The 16,309-nt window shown below is 44.3% G+C and overlaps 1 protein-coding gene across 1 annotated transcript; it reads right to left on the minus strand.

Annotated features, from left to right (window-relative positions):
* Positions 1 to 294: 294 nt before the first annotated feature.
* Positions 295 to 4,415, minus strand: RHEX (regulator of hemoglobinization and erythroid cell expansion; the record flags this gene model as incomplete). The annotated part of the gene is made up of 4 exons (XM_079760345.1): positions 295 to 495; positions 1,264 to 1,334; positions 2,719 to 2,871; positions 4,319 to 4,415. 4 exons carry the CDS (start codon positions 4,413 to 4,415, stop codon positions 295 to 297), a joined length of 522 nt encoding a protein of 173 aa, XP_079616471.1.
* Positions 4,416 to 16,309: the final 11,894 nt, after the last annotated feature.

A 16,309-nucleotide genomic window follows, 5' to 3' on the forward strand; every position in this document is an offset into this window, starting at 1 on the left:
AGGTTAATTTAATTGTAAGGCTGCCAAACAGGACTCTACTATAGCTGATTAAAATCTTTTAAAACAATTTTCTATGGAGACTTTCCCTACTGATCTGCTTCAGTGAGCTCAGACTCAACCTGGAAGCTCTTCCTAACTTCCCATCTGAGCCTTTCTTGCTGAGATACAGCCTATTTTTTTCTCCCAAGCTTTGTTAAGAAAACACACACACAAAAACAGAAAGTAATTCCCTACAAAATAAGTACAAGAATTTGTAGAGAACTTGACCCCATTTAGAAAGGCAGACCCTAGAAGTCACATGGCCACTTGGGAGTACTCCACGGGCTCAGAGGCAGCAGGGTTCACAAAAGTCCAGAGATTGTGTGTGTGGCTTTTTGGGTTGATATTGACATAATCTGTCATGTCCTCGATGTCCTCATAGTCCAGGGCGGATTCGTTGTCTAGTCCTCCTGTGGCTGGAAAGACCACTTGTGTGTAATTCACCTTCTTGGTGGCCTTGGGGAAAAAGAGCAGAGAAGTGTAGGTCAAGACTCCTCCCATGTCTGGAGGAGGTAGGACCCCAGGACTAAACTCTCACTCAGAGAGGCTTGCACCCGGCTGGATGAGAAGGAGGCTGGGTCCCAGGCAGTCACGGCTGAGAGCTGGGTCAGGGCAGTGAGGAAGATTTCCAATGCCTTTGTTCCTCCTGTCTGCAGGGGATGCATGGGTTTAAGGGAGAAAGATGTAGAGAATCAATTCAAATGAGGTCAGGACTCAGAGCAGTGGCCCAGGGACTGGGCTATGGGGAGAAGGAGGCTTCCCATGAGCACTCCCATTTAAAAAAAAAAGGGGGGGGGGTGGTGAGCCTGATTTCAGAGAGAGAGGAAGGGAGAGGGAGAAAGAGATAGAAACATCAATGATGAGAGAGAATCGTTCATTGGCTGCCTCCTGTATGCCCCCTACTAGGGATCGAGCCTGTAATCCAGGCATGTGCCCAGACCAGGCATCTAACCTCGACCTCCTGGTACATGGGTCAATGCTCAACCACTGAGCCACACTGGCTGGGCAGCACTTCCATTTTTACAGCCCACTCGGACCCACTTTGCTTGGATGATCCCTGTGGACAAGGGGCTGTGAGTGAATGCCTAATCACCCTCTCCTGAGGATGCTGCGGTGACTCACAAAGCCCCTCCCTTCTTGCTCCCATCTCTGGAGCCCGGTGGCCTGAGTTCTCGGACCCCAGGCTGCATATGGAGGGCTGGGATCGCCAGGAGTGTCCATTACCTGGCTGGGGGGAGGTGAGCGGCCGGCGCTGTCCGAGGTGTCGGAGCTCTCTGAGGATGTGTTGCAGTCATCTAGAGAGAAATAGAGAACTTCTTCTAAAGAAGGCTGGAGGGTGTTAGGAGAGGACAGAGACCATGGAAGGGAGGATGGGACAAAGACAGAGGCAGAGCCAGCAATGCAAAGAGGAGCGGGGAAGAGAGATAAAGAGCTCCCAAAAGGGAAAGAGGGATAGAAAAAGAGAAGGGAAGGGAGACAGAGCCTCCAAAGTTAGGCAGGAACATGGCCTGGAGTCCAGGCGCTGCTGTTTGTCCTGAAGCTAATGGGCTTGCTTGTGCTTGGGTGCAGTAAACAGGGACATGCTGAGACAGTGTGCCCCAAGCAAACAGCTCTGGCCTCAGAAGTCATGGGCACAGGTTCTAGTCTAACCTGTCCCTAACTCCAGGCAGGTCACATCCATTTTTGTGCCCTGGTTTTGTCCCCCATAAACCAAGAGGATTGGACGATGATCTCTGAGCTCCCTGGCAACTGAAGGGCCTCTGAGTCTGGCCAGGTTCTGGTGCAGCTTTAGGGTCAGGGGTCATGACGAGGCCAGTGCCTCTCCCATTCTGCTGAAACTCTGAGTGGCATCTTCTGGGCCCCATGTGCCCCGAGGCCTTAGCTCAGTGCTAGGAAGCCTGACAACCAGATCTCTCCAACTCAGAAGATCACAGTGGAAGGAGGGAGCAAACCCAAATCAATCAAGAGATAAACCAATGGGAAAAAGTATGGCCTCTGGAGGGTGCTCCTCCAGGGGTCATTGTCATGCTGCAGAAGCAACAATTTCCACCGTGTCAGCAGGGACCTGGTGGGCCTCCCAAGCCCCGAGATAGAAAGCAAGAGGGTGGTGAGCCTGTTGGTCCATTTGCCAGAGGCAGGCATACATTTGAACCATCAGCAAGACTCATATTTATACTGAAGTACCCGGATACCCATGAGGATCTAAGACGGAGCCCCTGGGAGTATGGCGGATTCAGCTTCTGGGACCAGCCAATGACACTGGCCAGATGGCAGGATGCATAGCACCAGCCACAGCTGGACGCAGGCGGAGTCCGTCAGAATATTGGCTCCACCACTAACTGGCCAGGTGGAAGAAAAGATGCCTCAGTATTGCAGAGACAGGAGCAGAAACAGTCCCCAAGCCCCCTCTGCAGTCGTTCACACGTGACCGAACCTAACAAAGAGCTTAGACCCTCACACACCCAACAAGGTCTGCCCCACTGACGGGGTGAATGACTTTCTGGAAAAGGTAGGGTAGTGAAACCTCTACTGGGGGGCGGGGGGGGGGGGGGACGGGGAGGAATCCGGGCTGGGTTTGGGCGGCAGGGACAGATGTGGGCTGCTGCGGGGAGGCTCTCCGGCTGTCTAGACAGAGCACAGTACACTTTATGACCGTGTTTCCCCAAACCCGTCACTCACTCCTGTAACGGGGCTCCCACGCAGGGGTGCTTCTCTCTGCCCCAGTCTCCTTCGTCTCCTTCGTCTCCTGTGCAGCAGGGGAGCGGTGGTGGGCAAGGCTGGGCTTGGGGGCCCAGAGCCTGGATCTTTTGAGTAACTGTTCATTCTCTTTGGCTAGAGGGAACAGAGCAAGAGTCCAAAGTGAAAGCTCCCTGGGGCAGGCACTCCTATTTCTGAGCAGCACTCTCCTTAGGGAAAAACGATCAGAAGGATCTTTTCAAATCTCAGTCCCCTCCACTGTGACACCCCTCATCTCACTTGGAGAAAAAGCCAAAGTCCCAACCTTGAAGGACCTCCATGGCCTCACTCCTTCTCTCACGTCACCTCCTCAGCTCCAGCCACCCAGCCTCTGCTCCTGCTGTGATGTGCCAAATGCTCTCCAGTCTCAGGGCCTTTACAGGTGCAGGTCACTTCCTAGCTTCCCTCAAGTTTATAATTAAATTAGAGGCCCGGTGCATGAAATTTGTGCACTCGGGGAGGGGGTCCCTCAGCCTGGCCTGTGCCCTCTCATAGTCCAGGAGCCCTTGGGGGATGTCTGACTGCCAGCTTAGCCCACTCCTAGTGCTGCTGTGGAGGCGGGAGAGGCTTCCGCCACCACTGCTGTGCTCCCCAGCCGTAAGCCTGGCTTCTGGCTGAGTGGAGCTCCCCCTGTGGGAGTGCACTGACCACCAGGGGGCAGCTCCCGCATTGAGTGTCTGCCCCCTGGTGGTCAGTGCACATCATAGTGACACGTCATTCTGCAGTTCGGTCAATTTGCATATTAGCCTTTTATTATATAGGATAGGATGTCAGCATCTCAGGGATGCTGGCCACCACTCAATTCATATCCCTTGCCTTGCTTTTTTTCCTCCCTAGCATTTTCCATAATCCAACCCAGGTATTTTACTTATCTTATTTGTTGTCTGTACCTCCAAGGAATGTAAGTTACCTAAGGGCAGGGATTTTTTTTTTTGTTTATTTCCTGTTGTATTGAATGAATGAATGAATGAATGAATGAACAGAGGGATGGATGGATGAATGGATGAAGAGAAGTCTCGACTTCCTTTACTGGAAAAACCTTCATGACATTATCCTGCCCAATCTCCTGCCTTAGCTAAAGAAATGTTTTATGAAACATTTGTAATTGTAATGTATCCCCAGGACACAGCTTCTCTACTCCCCATTGTGAAGCAGTTCAAGAACTGAAGGTGATCTCTTAGTCTAACCTAACCATACTGCCTTCTGTAGCAATTCAAAGCCATTTCTTCACGTTCAGTCCTTTCTGGTGATGAAGAAAATTAATTAGGCCCAGGTTCAATGAGGCCACCCTCACAAGCATTACAGAAGCCTGTCTCTAGGCAGAAGGTCCAGGTAGTGGAAGGACTCTGGGCCGTGATTCCCAACCAGAAACAGGTTGGGTCAGAGTGGGGAACTACCCGGTCAGGATGAGGGGCCATTTGGCCAGCGAATCCTCAAGGTTTGCAAGTGATACTCAGGGACTCAAAAGGGAGCTGGCCTTGCTGCAGGCTTGGGAATTGTCCCTGGGGGTAGCTAGGAGGGGAGAAGATGCTGAGCCGGTTACCCATGTGTCTGCTGAGTAAGTAGTAGATGGCTGCGAGGAGGCAGGCCTGTAGGACCAGGGACACGACTGCGATCACTAAGCCATGCCAGAGCTTCATGTCTCTGTTGGGAAAGGAGAGGGGTCAGAGTGAGAAGTTACAGAGATGCCAATACAGCCGCAAACCCATCTCCGCCCGGAGCCAGAGGCAGCCCTCTGGTGTGGCTGTGTGTCTGCTCTCTGGACAGTGAGGCCTGGGAAGCCAGCTATAGCAGTTAGCCTGGTGGGACCTCACTCACTCTGTCAGCATGGCCAGCTTCCTGTAGGGCGGCCTAGGGCTGTGAGTGGGGCTCAGGCGCTTCCCAGTGCAGCAGGAAGAGACTTGAGAGGAGCCACCTTGGGCACCTCGTTTCCAAGTAGTGGCGCCAGCAGACCCGTCAGGAGACCTGCAGGAGGCAAGGCAGCTCTGGTCAGGACTCCCGGCCTCACGTGAACCCAGTTCTCCTCGGGCAAGTCAGCGGCTTGGGGCCATTTGCACTCCTCTCCCAGAGCTCCAAGTGACTGTGCACGGAATGAAAACCGCGGAACTAAGATGCTGCAAAGAAAACGCAGGAATGCTCGAGATAAAGCAAGAGGGGATTTTCCAGGAAAAACTATGATCGTGAAGGATTTGGTGACTTGATTGAAAAAGGGCACAGATACGTTTTAGTGCAGATACTTATTTCTCATGCAAATTTCAGTACCGGACTGATTTCTGGGGCAGCTGCGAAAGGAAGACTGGACTTGACCAGGAGAGCTTGATTGTGGCAAATAGCCGGAGCTAGGCCAGTATGTCTGCAAAATCAACAGCGTTCCACTTTTAAGGCACTCTTTGGTATTTTAAAAAATATATCTTTTTATTGATTTCAGAGAGAGGAAGGGAGAGAGAGAGAAACATCAATGACGAGAGAGAATCATCGATTGGCTGCCTCTTGCACGCCCCACACTGGGGATTGATCCCGCAACCCGGGCATGTGCTCTGACTGGGGATCGAACCATAACCTCCTGGTACATGGGTTGATACTCAAACACTGAGCCACCCAGGCCAGGCTCTAATGCTTTGGTATTGATTTACTTCATGTTGAATGTCTCATTTGTCCTTAATCACAGAAATCGTTCTCCTTCTCCCGTCAAAGTGGGTGGCCAGAAAGATATCAGGGCTGGGTTCTGATACCACATCAAAGTTTAAATTTTTTAAGGTTCCTCTTATCCTTTATTTATTAAAAATTAAACAATGAATAGATATTTATAGTAGAAGCATTTTATAAAATCAGCAAAGCATTTTATAAAATCACCTTAAATTTTATTCCATGAAGTTGTCTATATATTTTTATAAGATATACTTTGTGAATGTGAATATATATATATATATATATATATATATATATATATATATATATACTAGTGGCCTGGTGTGTGAAATTCATGCATGGGGGGGGGTGTCCCTCAGCCCGGTCTGCACCCTTTCCAATCTGGGACCCCTGGGTGGATGTCTGACTGCCGGTTTAGGCCCGAATCCTGCAGGCCTAAACCAGCAGTTGGACATCCCTCTCACAATCTGGGACTTCTGGCTCTTCTTTTTTTTTTTTAAATATATTTTATTGATTTTTCACAGAGAGGAAGAGAGAGGGATAGAGAGTTAGAAACATCGATGATAGAGAAACATCGATCAGCTGCCTCTTGCACAACCCCTACTGGGGATGTGCCCGCAACCAAGGTACATGCCCTTGACCGGAATCGAACCTGGGACCTTTCAGTCCGCAGGCCGACGCTCTATCCACTGAGCCAAACCGGTTTTGGCGGACTTCTGGCTCTTAACCATTCACCTGACTGCCTGCCTGATTGCCCCTAACTGCTTCTGCCTGCCAGCCTGATCGACCCCTAACTGCTCCCCTGCCAGCCTGATTGCCCCCAACTGCCCTCCCCTGCTGGCCTGATCACACCCAAGGCTTTATATATATATATATCTCCAATCTTTTTAAAACATGGGATCATACTAATTAGCAGCTTTTTCTCTTCATTTAATGTATTATAAATATTTTTTGAGATTAGAAAAAACACCATTAAAAAGCTCAATTGGGGTCCACAGACCAAAGCTGGTGCCTAGGCTATTTTGTTTGATGATGTGTTTTAAAGATTTAGGGACACGTACTCTTTAGCCCCTGGCTGATCCCTGAGGGCATTTGAGTTTGCCATCCTTGACTTTTATAGAATCATTTTAAAGTCCTACTAGTCCACTTTGTCAGTGTTTCTTAGCCGTCTCTGATGTTTGGAGCCAGACAGTGCCTCGTTGCCTGGAACTGCTTTGTACACTGCTGGGCATTTAGCATCCTGAGAGCCCACCAATGTGACAGGTCAGTGCAGCAACCACAGTGAACAAATATGACCCCACATGTTTCCAAATGCCCCCTTGAGGCAGGCGCTGTTGCCCCCAGTTGAGAATCACTGCATTAAATAAATGTTCCATTATTTTAGACCCAATACCTTATTTAGCTCCTAACACAAAACTAGATTGCCTCGACTTCAATGCATCATCTCAATATACATTGAGTGGCCAGATTATTATGATCTCTGAAAGCATAATAATCTGGCCACTCAGTGTGTGTGTGTGTGTGTGTGTGTGTGTGTGTGTGTGTGTGTGTATTAGAGGCCCAGTGCATGAATTCATGCATGGGTGGGGTCCGGCCAGCCTGGCCAGGGGGAGGGGACATGGGTGGTTGGCCAGCCTGCCTGCTGGTCAAACTCCTGGTCGAGGGGACAATTTGCATATTAGCCTTTTATTATATAGGATATACACTGAGTGGCCAGATTATTATGCGTTCAGAGATCATAATAGTCTGGCCACTCAGTGTATATGAGCATCTTGCTAGCCAATGGTGCAGTCTCTGTGTCAGGATACAGCGTGAGAGTCAAACAGGATGAAATGGGATCAAGGTTTGTTCCCCGCTAGATGTGAATTACTGAACTTGTCAGTGGCTCAGTTTCTGTACCTGTAATATGGGGAGAAAGATAGTATCTGGGTGGGCTTGGCTAATGATGCTGTTCGTAAAGAACTTTCTTTTTTAAAAAAAAATATTTTTATTGATTTCAGAGAGGAAGGAAGCGGGAGAGAGAGAATCATTGATTGGCTGCCGAGCCCGCAACCTGGGCATGTGCCCCTGACCGAAATGAAACCTGGGACCCTTCAGTCCGCAGGCCGACACTCTATCCACCGAGCCAAACCGACCAGGGCGGAACTTTCTACAATGCCAGGCATGAGGAAAACACTCAATAATTATTAGGTATTTTTCACCCTAACACATTCACCATAATGGCGGCTAGCGCAGAGCTGTTAAAATTGGGTTGGTCTATTTTAGGAACCTTAGGTATCCGTTTTGAGTAGTTTGGAGATAAGATCCAGGACAGGATGAGGTATGAACATTATGACAGATGTCATTATTTCAGTGGCTAATGGCCCCTAACCACAACGAGCAGCTTGTTCCCTGGGGTATAATTGCAGACTGCTGGTCAGGCAGTCGGCAGAAACATCTGCTCACTTGCACACACACATACCCAGCACCTGGGAAATGAGCAATTTAAGGTGATTATGTGGTGAAAACTGTCTGGACCATGTGAGAGCTGGTACACCTCGTTCCATCATCAGTAGATGAACTGTCCCACCCCCTTTCACAGTCACTGAGTTTGACGCCCAGACCCACCCTACTGCAGTAACCCCACAGGCGCCTCAAGTCCACCCTTCGGCAGAGAGCTTTTCTTCTGTTCCCTGCAGACCTGGTAGAAATCCTGAGACCCCCGGTTAGGCTGGGTCCACGTCATTGTTTCCCCTTCTGCTGGTAAAGGAGCGCTCAGGGCCTTCCTAGTAATGCAGCGAACCGTCAGGGGCGAAGGGATGAAGTCACGCCTCTTCCTGCCTGACGCCTGGGATACTCATTCCAGAAAGTGGTTTAAAGCGAGAGCACAATGGAAGATGATTGATAGCAATCTTTTAAAATTAAGTAGCTTTAACATTTTTAAAGCTTTTATTAAGATTACTTTGCAATCTTCATTAATTTATTGTTTTAAAAATTAATAATTCGCCCCAAACAAGAGAAACAAATTAAAAAAAAGAAAAAAATGGAATAAAACAAACAAACAAACAAACAAACAAATAAGAAATAATAATTTGCCCTGGCTGGGTGGCTCTGTTAGTTGGAGCATCATCCTGTGCACCAAAAGGTCGTGGGTTCGATTCCTGGTCAGGGCACATACCTAGGTTTCGGGTTCAATCTTGGTCTATAAATTAGCAAAACTGATGCCATAGGCACAGAAAACTTAGATCAAAACTGAAACAAAAAGACAAGAAAGAAGTTTGGGAAGCAGCATGGTATCCTGGTCATGTATGGGAGGCAACCGATCGATGTTTCTCTCTCACATTGATGTTTCTTTCTCTCTCTCTCTCCCTGCCCCCCTTTCCTCTCTCTCTAAAAAATAAAAATAAAAATCAATAAACATATCCTTGGGTGAGGATAAGAGATTAATAATTGGAGCGATAACACGTTGTGTGGTATAGTGGAAAGAAAACGAGACAGGAAGATGAGAGCCTGGCTTCTCCTGGCTGTCACTTGCTAACTGTGACCTGGGACAGGTAGAAGTCCTGTCCAGGCCCTGCTGAGTTAAGGGCTCCACAAAGTACCCCTGAGAGTCTTTCTATCCTTAAGCGTTCTGTTCTTTAAAGGCTAGGGTAGAGGACGGGAAACGGGAAACAAAGGTAGGTGGAAAGAGAATATTTTCAAAGAAAAAAAACCTTTGTTTCCATTTTATAATGTTACATAGCCTCCTCCACATAGACATTTTCTCCTAATTTAATATACAGTTTTGAATAATCAAGAAAGGGAGAAAACATAAGTAAACTGAACTAATAATGAATGAATATAACCACAGAAACAGAGATAAAAATTGTGAGACTACTAAGGGATTAAAAAAACTCAGTAAAATTAATGATTTCCTAAAAAACTATAAACTAGCAAAACTGATGCCGTAGGCACAGAAAACTTAAAGGGATAAAAACCGAAACAAAAAGACAAGAAAGAGGTTTGGGAAGCAGCATGGTATCTTGCCGCTAAAGGCAGGTAGGTAACTTGGAGTCAGACAGCCTGGGTTCACACCCCAGCTCATTCTCTGCAAGAGCTTGGTCTAGCTGTTTATCCTCTCAAAGCCTCAACTTTCTGATCTGTAAGATGGGAACAATAATAACTGATTCTGAGGTGAATATAATTGACACCTACTTCTGAGGATGAAATAAGATGAGATGTGTGCAGCAGTCATTATAGCTTTTGTCATATAGTAATAAGCATCCAATAAATGACAGCTATTATTGTTTAGAAATTAAAAGCATTACTAGAATTATCTACTAAAACTTGGTGTCTATATACTAGTTTTACAAATGAGTTATTTTAAACTTTTAAGGAACATGTGATTCTTATGCTACAAAAGCAAATCCAGGGCAAAAAGATGGAAAACTGTCCAGGATCATCTCACTTACGAATGCAGAAGTAAATATATAATAACTAGAGGCCCGGTGCATGAATTTGTGCACAGTGGGGTCCTTCGGCCTGGCTGGCGATTGGGGCTGATTGGGGCTGTCTCGCCCAGTCCTGATCGGGGCCGGCTTGGGAGAGAGACCGTGGAAGGTTGGCTGGCCAGTGGGGCGGGTTGGGCAGGGAGGGACCATGGGAGGTTGGCCAGCTGGGGGAAGGGACTGCAGGAGGTTGGCCAGCCATGGGAGGTGGCTGTGGGAGTGCACTGACCACCAGGGGGCAGCTCCTGCATTGAGCGTCTGCCCTGGTGGTCAGTGTGTGTTATAGTGACCAGTTGACCGGTCGGTCATTCAGTCGATTGGTTGTAATGGTCACTTAGGCTTTTATATACATAGATATCAAGAAGTTAGTCCAGGGATGTCCAGGATTCAGTTACTACAATGATGAAAATGAATGGTGAGTATTTTCTGTGTGCTTTTATCCTCTTGCTCTACAAAAACAGACATTATCGCCATTTTCTAGACAAGGACACCAGGCTGAATGAGGTTGAGCAACTTGTCTGGTCTCCCCTCTGGAAGAGTCAAGTTTTAAACTCAAGCCCATCTGACTTCACAGCCTAACTCTCAATCATTACAAGGAACGGCCTTTTATATAATATAAATACAGCATCAGTAAATCAAAATTTAAAATAGTGATCTCAGTAAATGCCAAAAAACATTTTATAAAATTGAATGCTCATTTCTTATTTTTAAGTTATACAATAAAAATAGGAGTATTGTTTCTTAGTCTAACAAAGAATATCTCTTCTGTACCAATAATCAACTTCTTACCAAATGGTAAAATATTTTAGCAGTTATTTGAGAACAAGGATGTCTGCTATAACCATTTTTTTAAAAAGTTAGTCCTGGAAATTCTAATTCCTGGAAGTTTGAAGTTCCTCCAACTTTCAATCTATGATAATAAGGATATTGAATATTTATTGAGCATGTCCTATGTGTCAGACACTTACATATATTAACTCATCCAATTCACATAACTACCCTAAAGGTAGATATATTATTATTTCTATTTTACAGAGGACAAAAGTAAGACACAGAGAAGTTAAGTACTTGCTCAAGATAATGAGAAGAATCAATGGGGCTTTGTGCCCTGGTGGGCTGGCAATGGAGCTTGAGCTAATAACTGATGCATGAAGGAAATGAAAGTATAGTTTGGGGCAAGGAGAAGTCAAATTCATTCTTATTTGCAAAACATGTGATTTTATACCTAAAAATCCCAAAAGAATCTATTGAAAAACTAGTGAAATTAATAAGACTGCTCAGGGAAGACCTAAGGGCATGATAAATATTCTAAAATTCCCAGCTACTCTTTCTATTTTTCCAGTAACAGCCAGTTAGAAAATAGAATTGGGGGGATGGGCATCCATGAGCCTTAACAACCATCACAATAGATATATCTAAGAATAATTTTAATTATAAGAAAGTTATTTTGAAGAAAATAATAGGAATTTACTGAGAAATCTAAAAGACTTAAACTAATAGAAAGACATGTTTCAGATTGGAAAACTAGAAGGCTAAAAATAAAATCAAATTGAAGTTGATTTCTTGGTTTAATTTAATTCCAATCAAAATTACAGTGAGAATTTTTGATAATTTAAAATTATTCTAAAATGTATCTGGAAAAAATAATAACAGTCAAGATGGGCTAAAACAGGTATAGAATGGAATGTTGCAGACATTTACAATTATGTTTAGGAAGAATAAATCTGGGGAAGAAGTCTGTTTTGTGAAAAAGTACAATACAGCTATATTTTGCTACATACAATGTGATCACAACAAGTAAACCTAAAAAGAATGAAAATTTGCATTGGCTGGTTGCTCAGTGGTTAGAGCATCGACCCTCAGACTGAAGGGTCTCAGATTCGATTCCCGTCAAGAGCACGTACCTGGGGGGGGGGGGGGGGGGGCGGATTCCAAGATGGCAGCAGATTAAGTGGAAGCTACACTGACACTCTCCCAGGACCAAACTGGAATTACAACTAAAATACAGAAAAACTTCCTGAAAAATCAATTGAAGACTAGTTGGAGAGAACCCTGATAACCAAGGACATAGTGGAGACCACATAGAGACAGCATTGACAGGGGCTGGGTTCCCTCCCGGAGCTGCGGGCTCACCGGGCGCCTCGCCATCTTGCAAGGAAAGGAGGATTTTATTGGAAACCTGACTTTCCGCGACAACTGCAAACACTGAACAGCTGCGAGCACCAGAACACCGGTCCCCTATCGGCGCAAACATTCGGATTCAAAGGAACCCTTCACTGAACCACGGAAAGGTCAGATTTCGCCTGAAATAAGGTGTGGTTTCTAATCCCCGAGGTGGGAGGGAAGCGCGCGAGCCGCGGGACCGGCGGGAACCGGGAGGTCTGTGCCTAGAAAAACCGGCGGCAGTTGGAGCTGCCGTGATCCCTGAATGTGGAAGGGGGTCCTCTGAGTTGCTAACTGAAGTGACCTCTTAAAATCAACTCATTTTAATCTGACGAGGAGGATCAGACTAAGAATTTTCAAAGGAGTGCGGGCTCCTTAGTCTGGCGCACAGACCCACTGTCCGCACACTTGGGCTCTTTCCGACTCTGCTTACTAAGCCCAACGCATAGGAAAGCCCAGGTGGAAAAACCCTGAAAGACTGCAGGGGAAGTTGTTTTTTCGGAACCTGGAAACAGAGCTAGGTGTGACCATCGGAGAGGCAGCTGTGAGGCACACACCTCCACAAACCGGTAGTGAGTGCCATAGAGGGGAAAAAAAAAAAAAAGCTAGAGAGGCCCAGAAGTCAATTCAGAAACACTGCCACCCAGGGGCTGAAACGCTAATTGTCTCTGGTGTAATCAAAAATAAATACGAGAAATTAAGACACGGCCGGCTTAAAAAGCAGGACTGGCTTACAACACGGAGGAGCAGAGGAACGAAGCTGAACTGAAATACCGCCCAGACTGGGAAACAGGCATACCAAACAGAATAAAAGAGGAAGTGAATGACAGCCGCTACTGCACATTTTAGTCTTCCTATTTTTTAATTTTTAATTCTTTTTTCATTTTTTTTTCAATTTTTTTATTCTAATTTTTTATTTTCATTTTTTGCATCTTTTACTTAAGAAAAAAATTTTTTTTCTTTTTCCTCGATTTTCACCTTTTTAATTATTACATTTTTATTTTCAATCAGCATTATTATTGCTATTATTTTATTTTTATTTTTTTAAATGTCATTAGATTTTCTCTTTCTTTTATTTTGGGATTAGTGTCCTACATTCTATTTGCATCTTTCCCTTACCCTATCTCAACGCTAACATTTTGCCATCACTCTCCTCCTAACCTTTCCCCTTAAAAAAATTATTTTTTTCTCTGGCCTTTTGTTGTTGTTTGCTTGAATGTTGATTAGATTGAATTTTTATGCTTTTTTATGAGATTGTTTTGATTATACTTTTTGTTTGTTTGGTTGGTTCTATTGTTTGCTTTGTTTTTGTTTTTTTTATTACTTTTGTTTTCCCTTGCCTCACTTGATATTAGTTGCTGTTGCAGTTTGTATTAATCTCCAGGCTCGTGTTGCTGGAATTTGCTGGGATTAGTGGTTGTTCTAGTGGAGTCTACTCCCCTTATATATAGTTTGTTCCCCTTTTCTCTCTTAGTATTGTTCTTGCCTTTCTTACTCATTTTTCTTTTCTTTTTTCTTTCTGCTCTTCTCCCAAGTTCAGATTCACACTCTTTTTTTTTGTTGTTCTTTCTTTTTACTCTCCCTCTTCCACTCCTATTCCCTAATTTGTCTTTCTCTGGTGGTTACCTTTATTGGAGGTTATTAATATCGTGAATACAATTCTGTTTAGTGCCTTGTGGGTTGTGCCTGGTTGTGTTGTATTTTGTACCTTTAAATCAACGCCGGAGAGAGAGAACTATATAACCAGACATCCGGAGAAGAGAGACCATGGGGAAACAAAGAATTAGCCCCCCCAGGAAAGAGAAGCAGGCATCACCAGAAAAGGAAGTAAACGAACTAGAGGCAAACAACCTATCAGAGAAAGAATTCAGAGAAATGGTCATAAGGTGGCTGAAAAGGATGGAAGACAAATTCGACAATATGAGTAAGAACCAAGTGGAAATGAAGAAGAACCAAGAAGAAATGAAAAATGACATCGCTGCTGTAAAGAACTCAATAGAAAGCATCAAGAGTAGACTAGAAGAAGCAGAGGACCGCATAAGTGAGCTAGAAGACAAGATGGAAAAAAATACCCAATTACAACAGCTTCTAGAAACAAAAATTAGAAAGCATGAGGAGAGCCTAAGGGAACTTCGGGACAACACAAAACAAAACAACATAAGGATAATAGGGGTACCAGAAGGAAAGGAAACGGAGCAAGGAATAGAAAACCTGTTAGAAGAAATAATAACAGAAAACTTCCTTGATATAGGGAAGAAAAAACCCACACAAATCCAAGAAGCTCACAGAGTTCCAAGCAAAATGAACCCCAAAAGACCGATGCCAAGGCACATTATAATTAAGTTGGCAAACACCAACGACAAAGTAAGAATCTTAAAAGCGGCCAGAGAGAGACAGACAGTTACATTCAAAGGAACCCCCATCAGACTAGCAACTGATTTCTCAACAGAAACTCATCAAGCCAGAAGGGAATGGAATGAAATATACAAAGTCATGCAAAGGAAGGGTCTCAATCCAAGAATACTGTACCCAGCAAGGCTATCAATCAAAATTGAAGGTGAAATCAGGAGCTTCACAGACAAAAAAGGGCTAAGGGAGTTTATCACCACCAAACCAGCAATGAAAGAAATGCTAAAGGGTCTGCTGTAAAAAAAAAAAAAAAAAAAAAAAAAAAAGAAAGAAAGAAAGAAAGAAATAGGAAGCAAAGAAGGAACACAGGGGTATAGAATAAAAATGGTGACAAATAAGTGCCTATCAATAATAACTTTAAATGTAAATGGATTGAATGCCCCAATCAAAAGACACAGGGTGACAGATTGGATAAGAAAACAAAACCCATATATCTGCTGTCTACAGGAAACCCACCTCAAAAAAAAGGACGCATACAGACTGAGAATAAAGGGATGGAAAAAGGTTTTCCAGGCGAATGGAAATGAAAAAAAAGCTGGGGTAGCAATACTTATATCTGACAAATTAGATCTCAAAGTGAAGGACATAACAAGAGATAATGAAGGCCACTTCATAATACTAAAAGGAGAAATCCAACAAGAAGAAATAACTCTGGTAAACATATATGCACTCAACACAGGAGCACCGAGATACATTAAAAAACTCCTGGAAGATATCAAAGGAGAGATTGACAGCAATAAAATTATAGTAGGAGACTTCAATACCCCACTATCACCATTGGACAAATCCTCTAAACAAAAAATCAGCAAAGAAACATCAATCCTAAATGTCTCACTAGACCAGATGGAATTAATCGACATCTTCAGAACATTTCACCCCAAAGCCACAGAATATACATTCTTCTCAAGTGCACATGGGACATTTTCAAAGATAGACCATATGTTAGGACATAGGCAAAGTCTCTCCAAATTCAAGAAGATAGAAATCATATCAAGCTTCTTCTCAGATCACAGTGGCATAAAACTGGAAATCAACTACAATAAAAACAACCCAAAGAAATCAAACACATGGAGACTAAACAGCATGCTATTAAACCATGACTGGGTTACCAAAGACATCAAGGAAGAAATAAAAAACATCATGGCAACAAATGACAATGAAAACACAACAATCCAAAATCTATGGGACACAGCGAAAGCAGTCCTGAGAGGGAAGTTCATAGCTCTACAAGCCTACTGCAAAAAACAAGAAACAATGGTAATAAATTACCTAACCAAACAACTCAAAGAGTTAGAGAGAGAGCAACAAGAAAAGCCCAGTGTAAGCAGAAGGAAAGAAATAATAAAGATCAGAGCGGAGATAAACGACATAGAGACCAAAGAAACAATACAAAAGATCAACAAAACCAAGAGCTGGTTCTTTGAAAAGATGAACAAGATTGATGGACCTCTAGCCAGGCTCACCAAGAAGCAAAGAGAGAGGACCCAAATAAACAAAATCAGAAATGAAAGAGGTGAAATAACAACAGACCCTGACGAAATACAAAGGATTGTTACAAAATACTACGAACAACTCTATTCCAACAAACTGGACAACCTGGAGGAAATGGACATATTCCTAGACAAATACAACCTTCCAAAACTCAATCAGGAAGAATCTAAACAGCTCAACAGGCCAATAACTATGGAAGAAATTGAAGCAGTCATCAAAAAGCTTCCGGCAAACAAAAGCCCGGGGCCAGACGGCTTCACAGGAGAGTTTTACCAAACTTTCAAGGAAGAACTAAAACCTATCCTCCTCAGACTATTCCAAAAAATTCAAGAGGAAGGAACACTTCCAGGCTCCTT

The sequence above is a fragment of the Cnephaeus nilssonii genome (genome assembly GCF_951640355.1).
Source record: "Cnephaeus nilssonii genome assembly, chromosome: 21".
Taxonomy (NCBI): Eukaryota; Metazoa; Chordata; class Mammalia; order Chiroptera; family Vespertilionidae; genus Cnephaeus; species Cnephaeus nilssonii.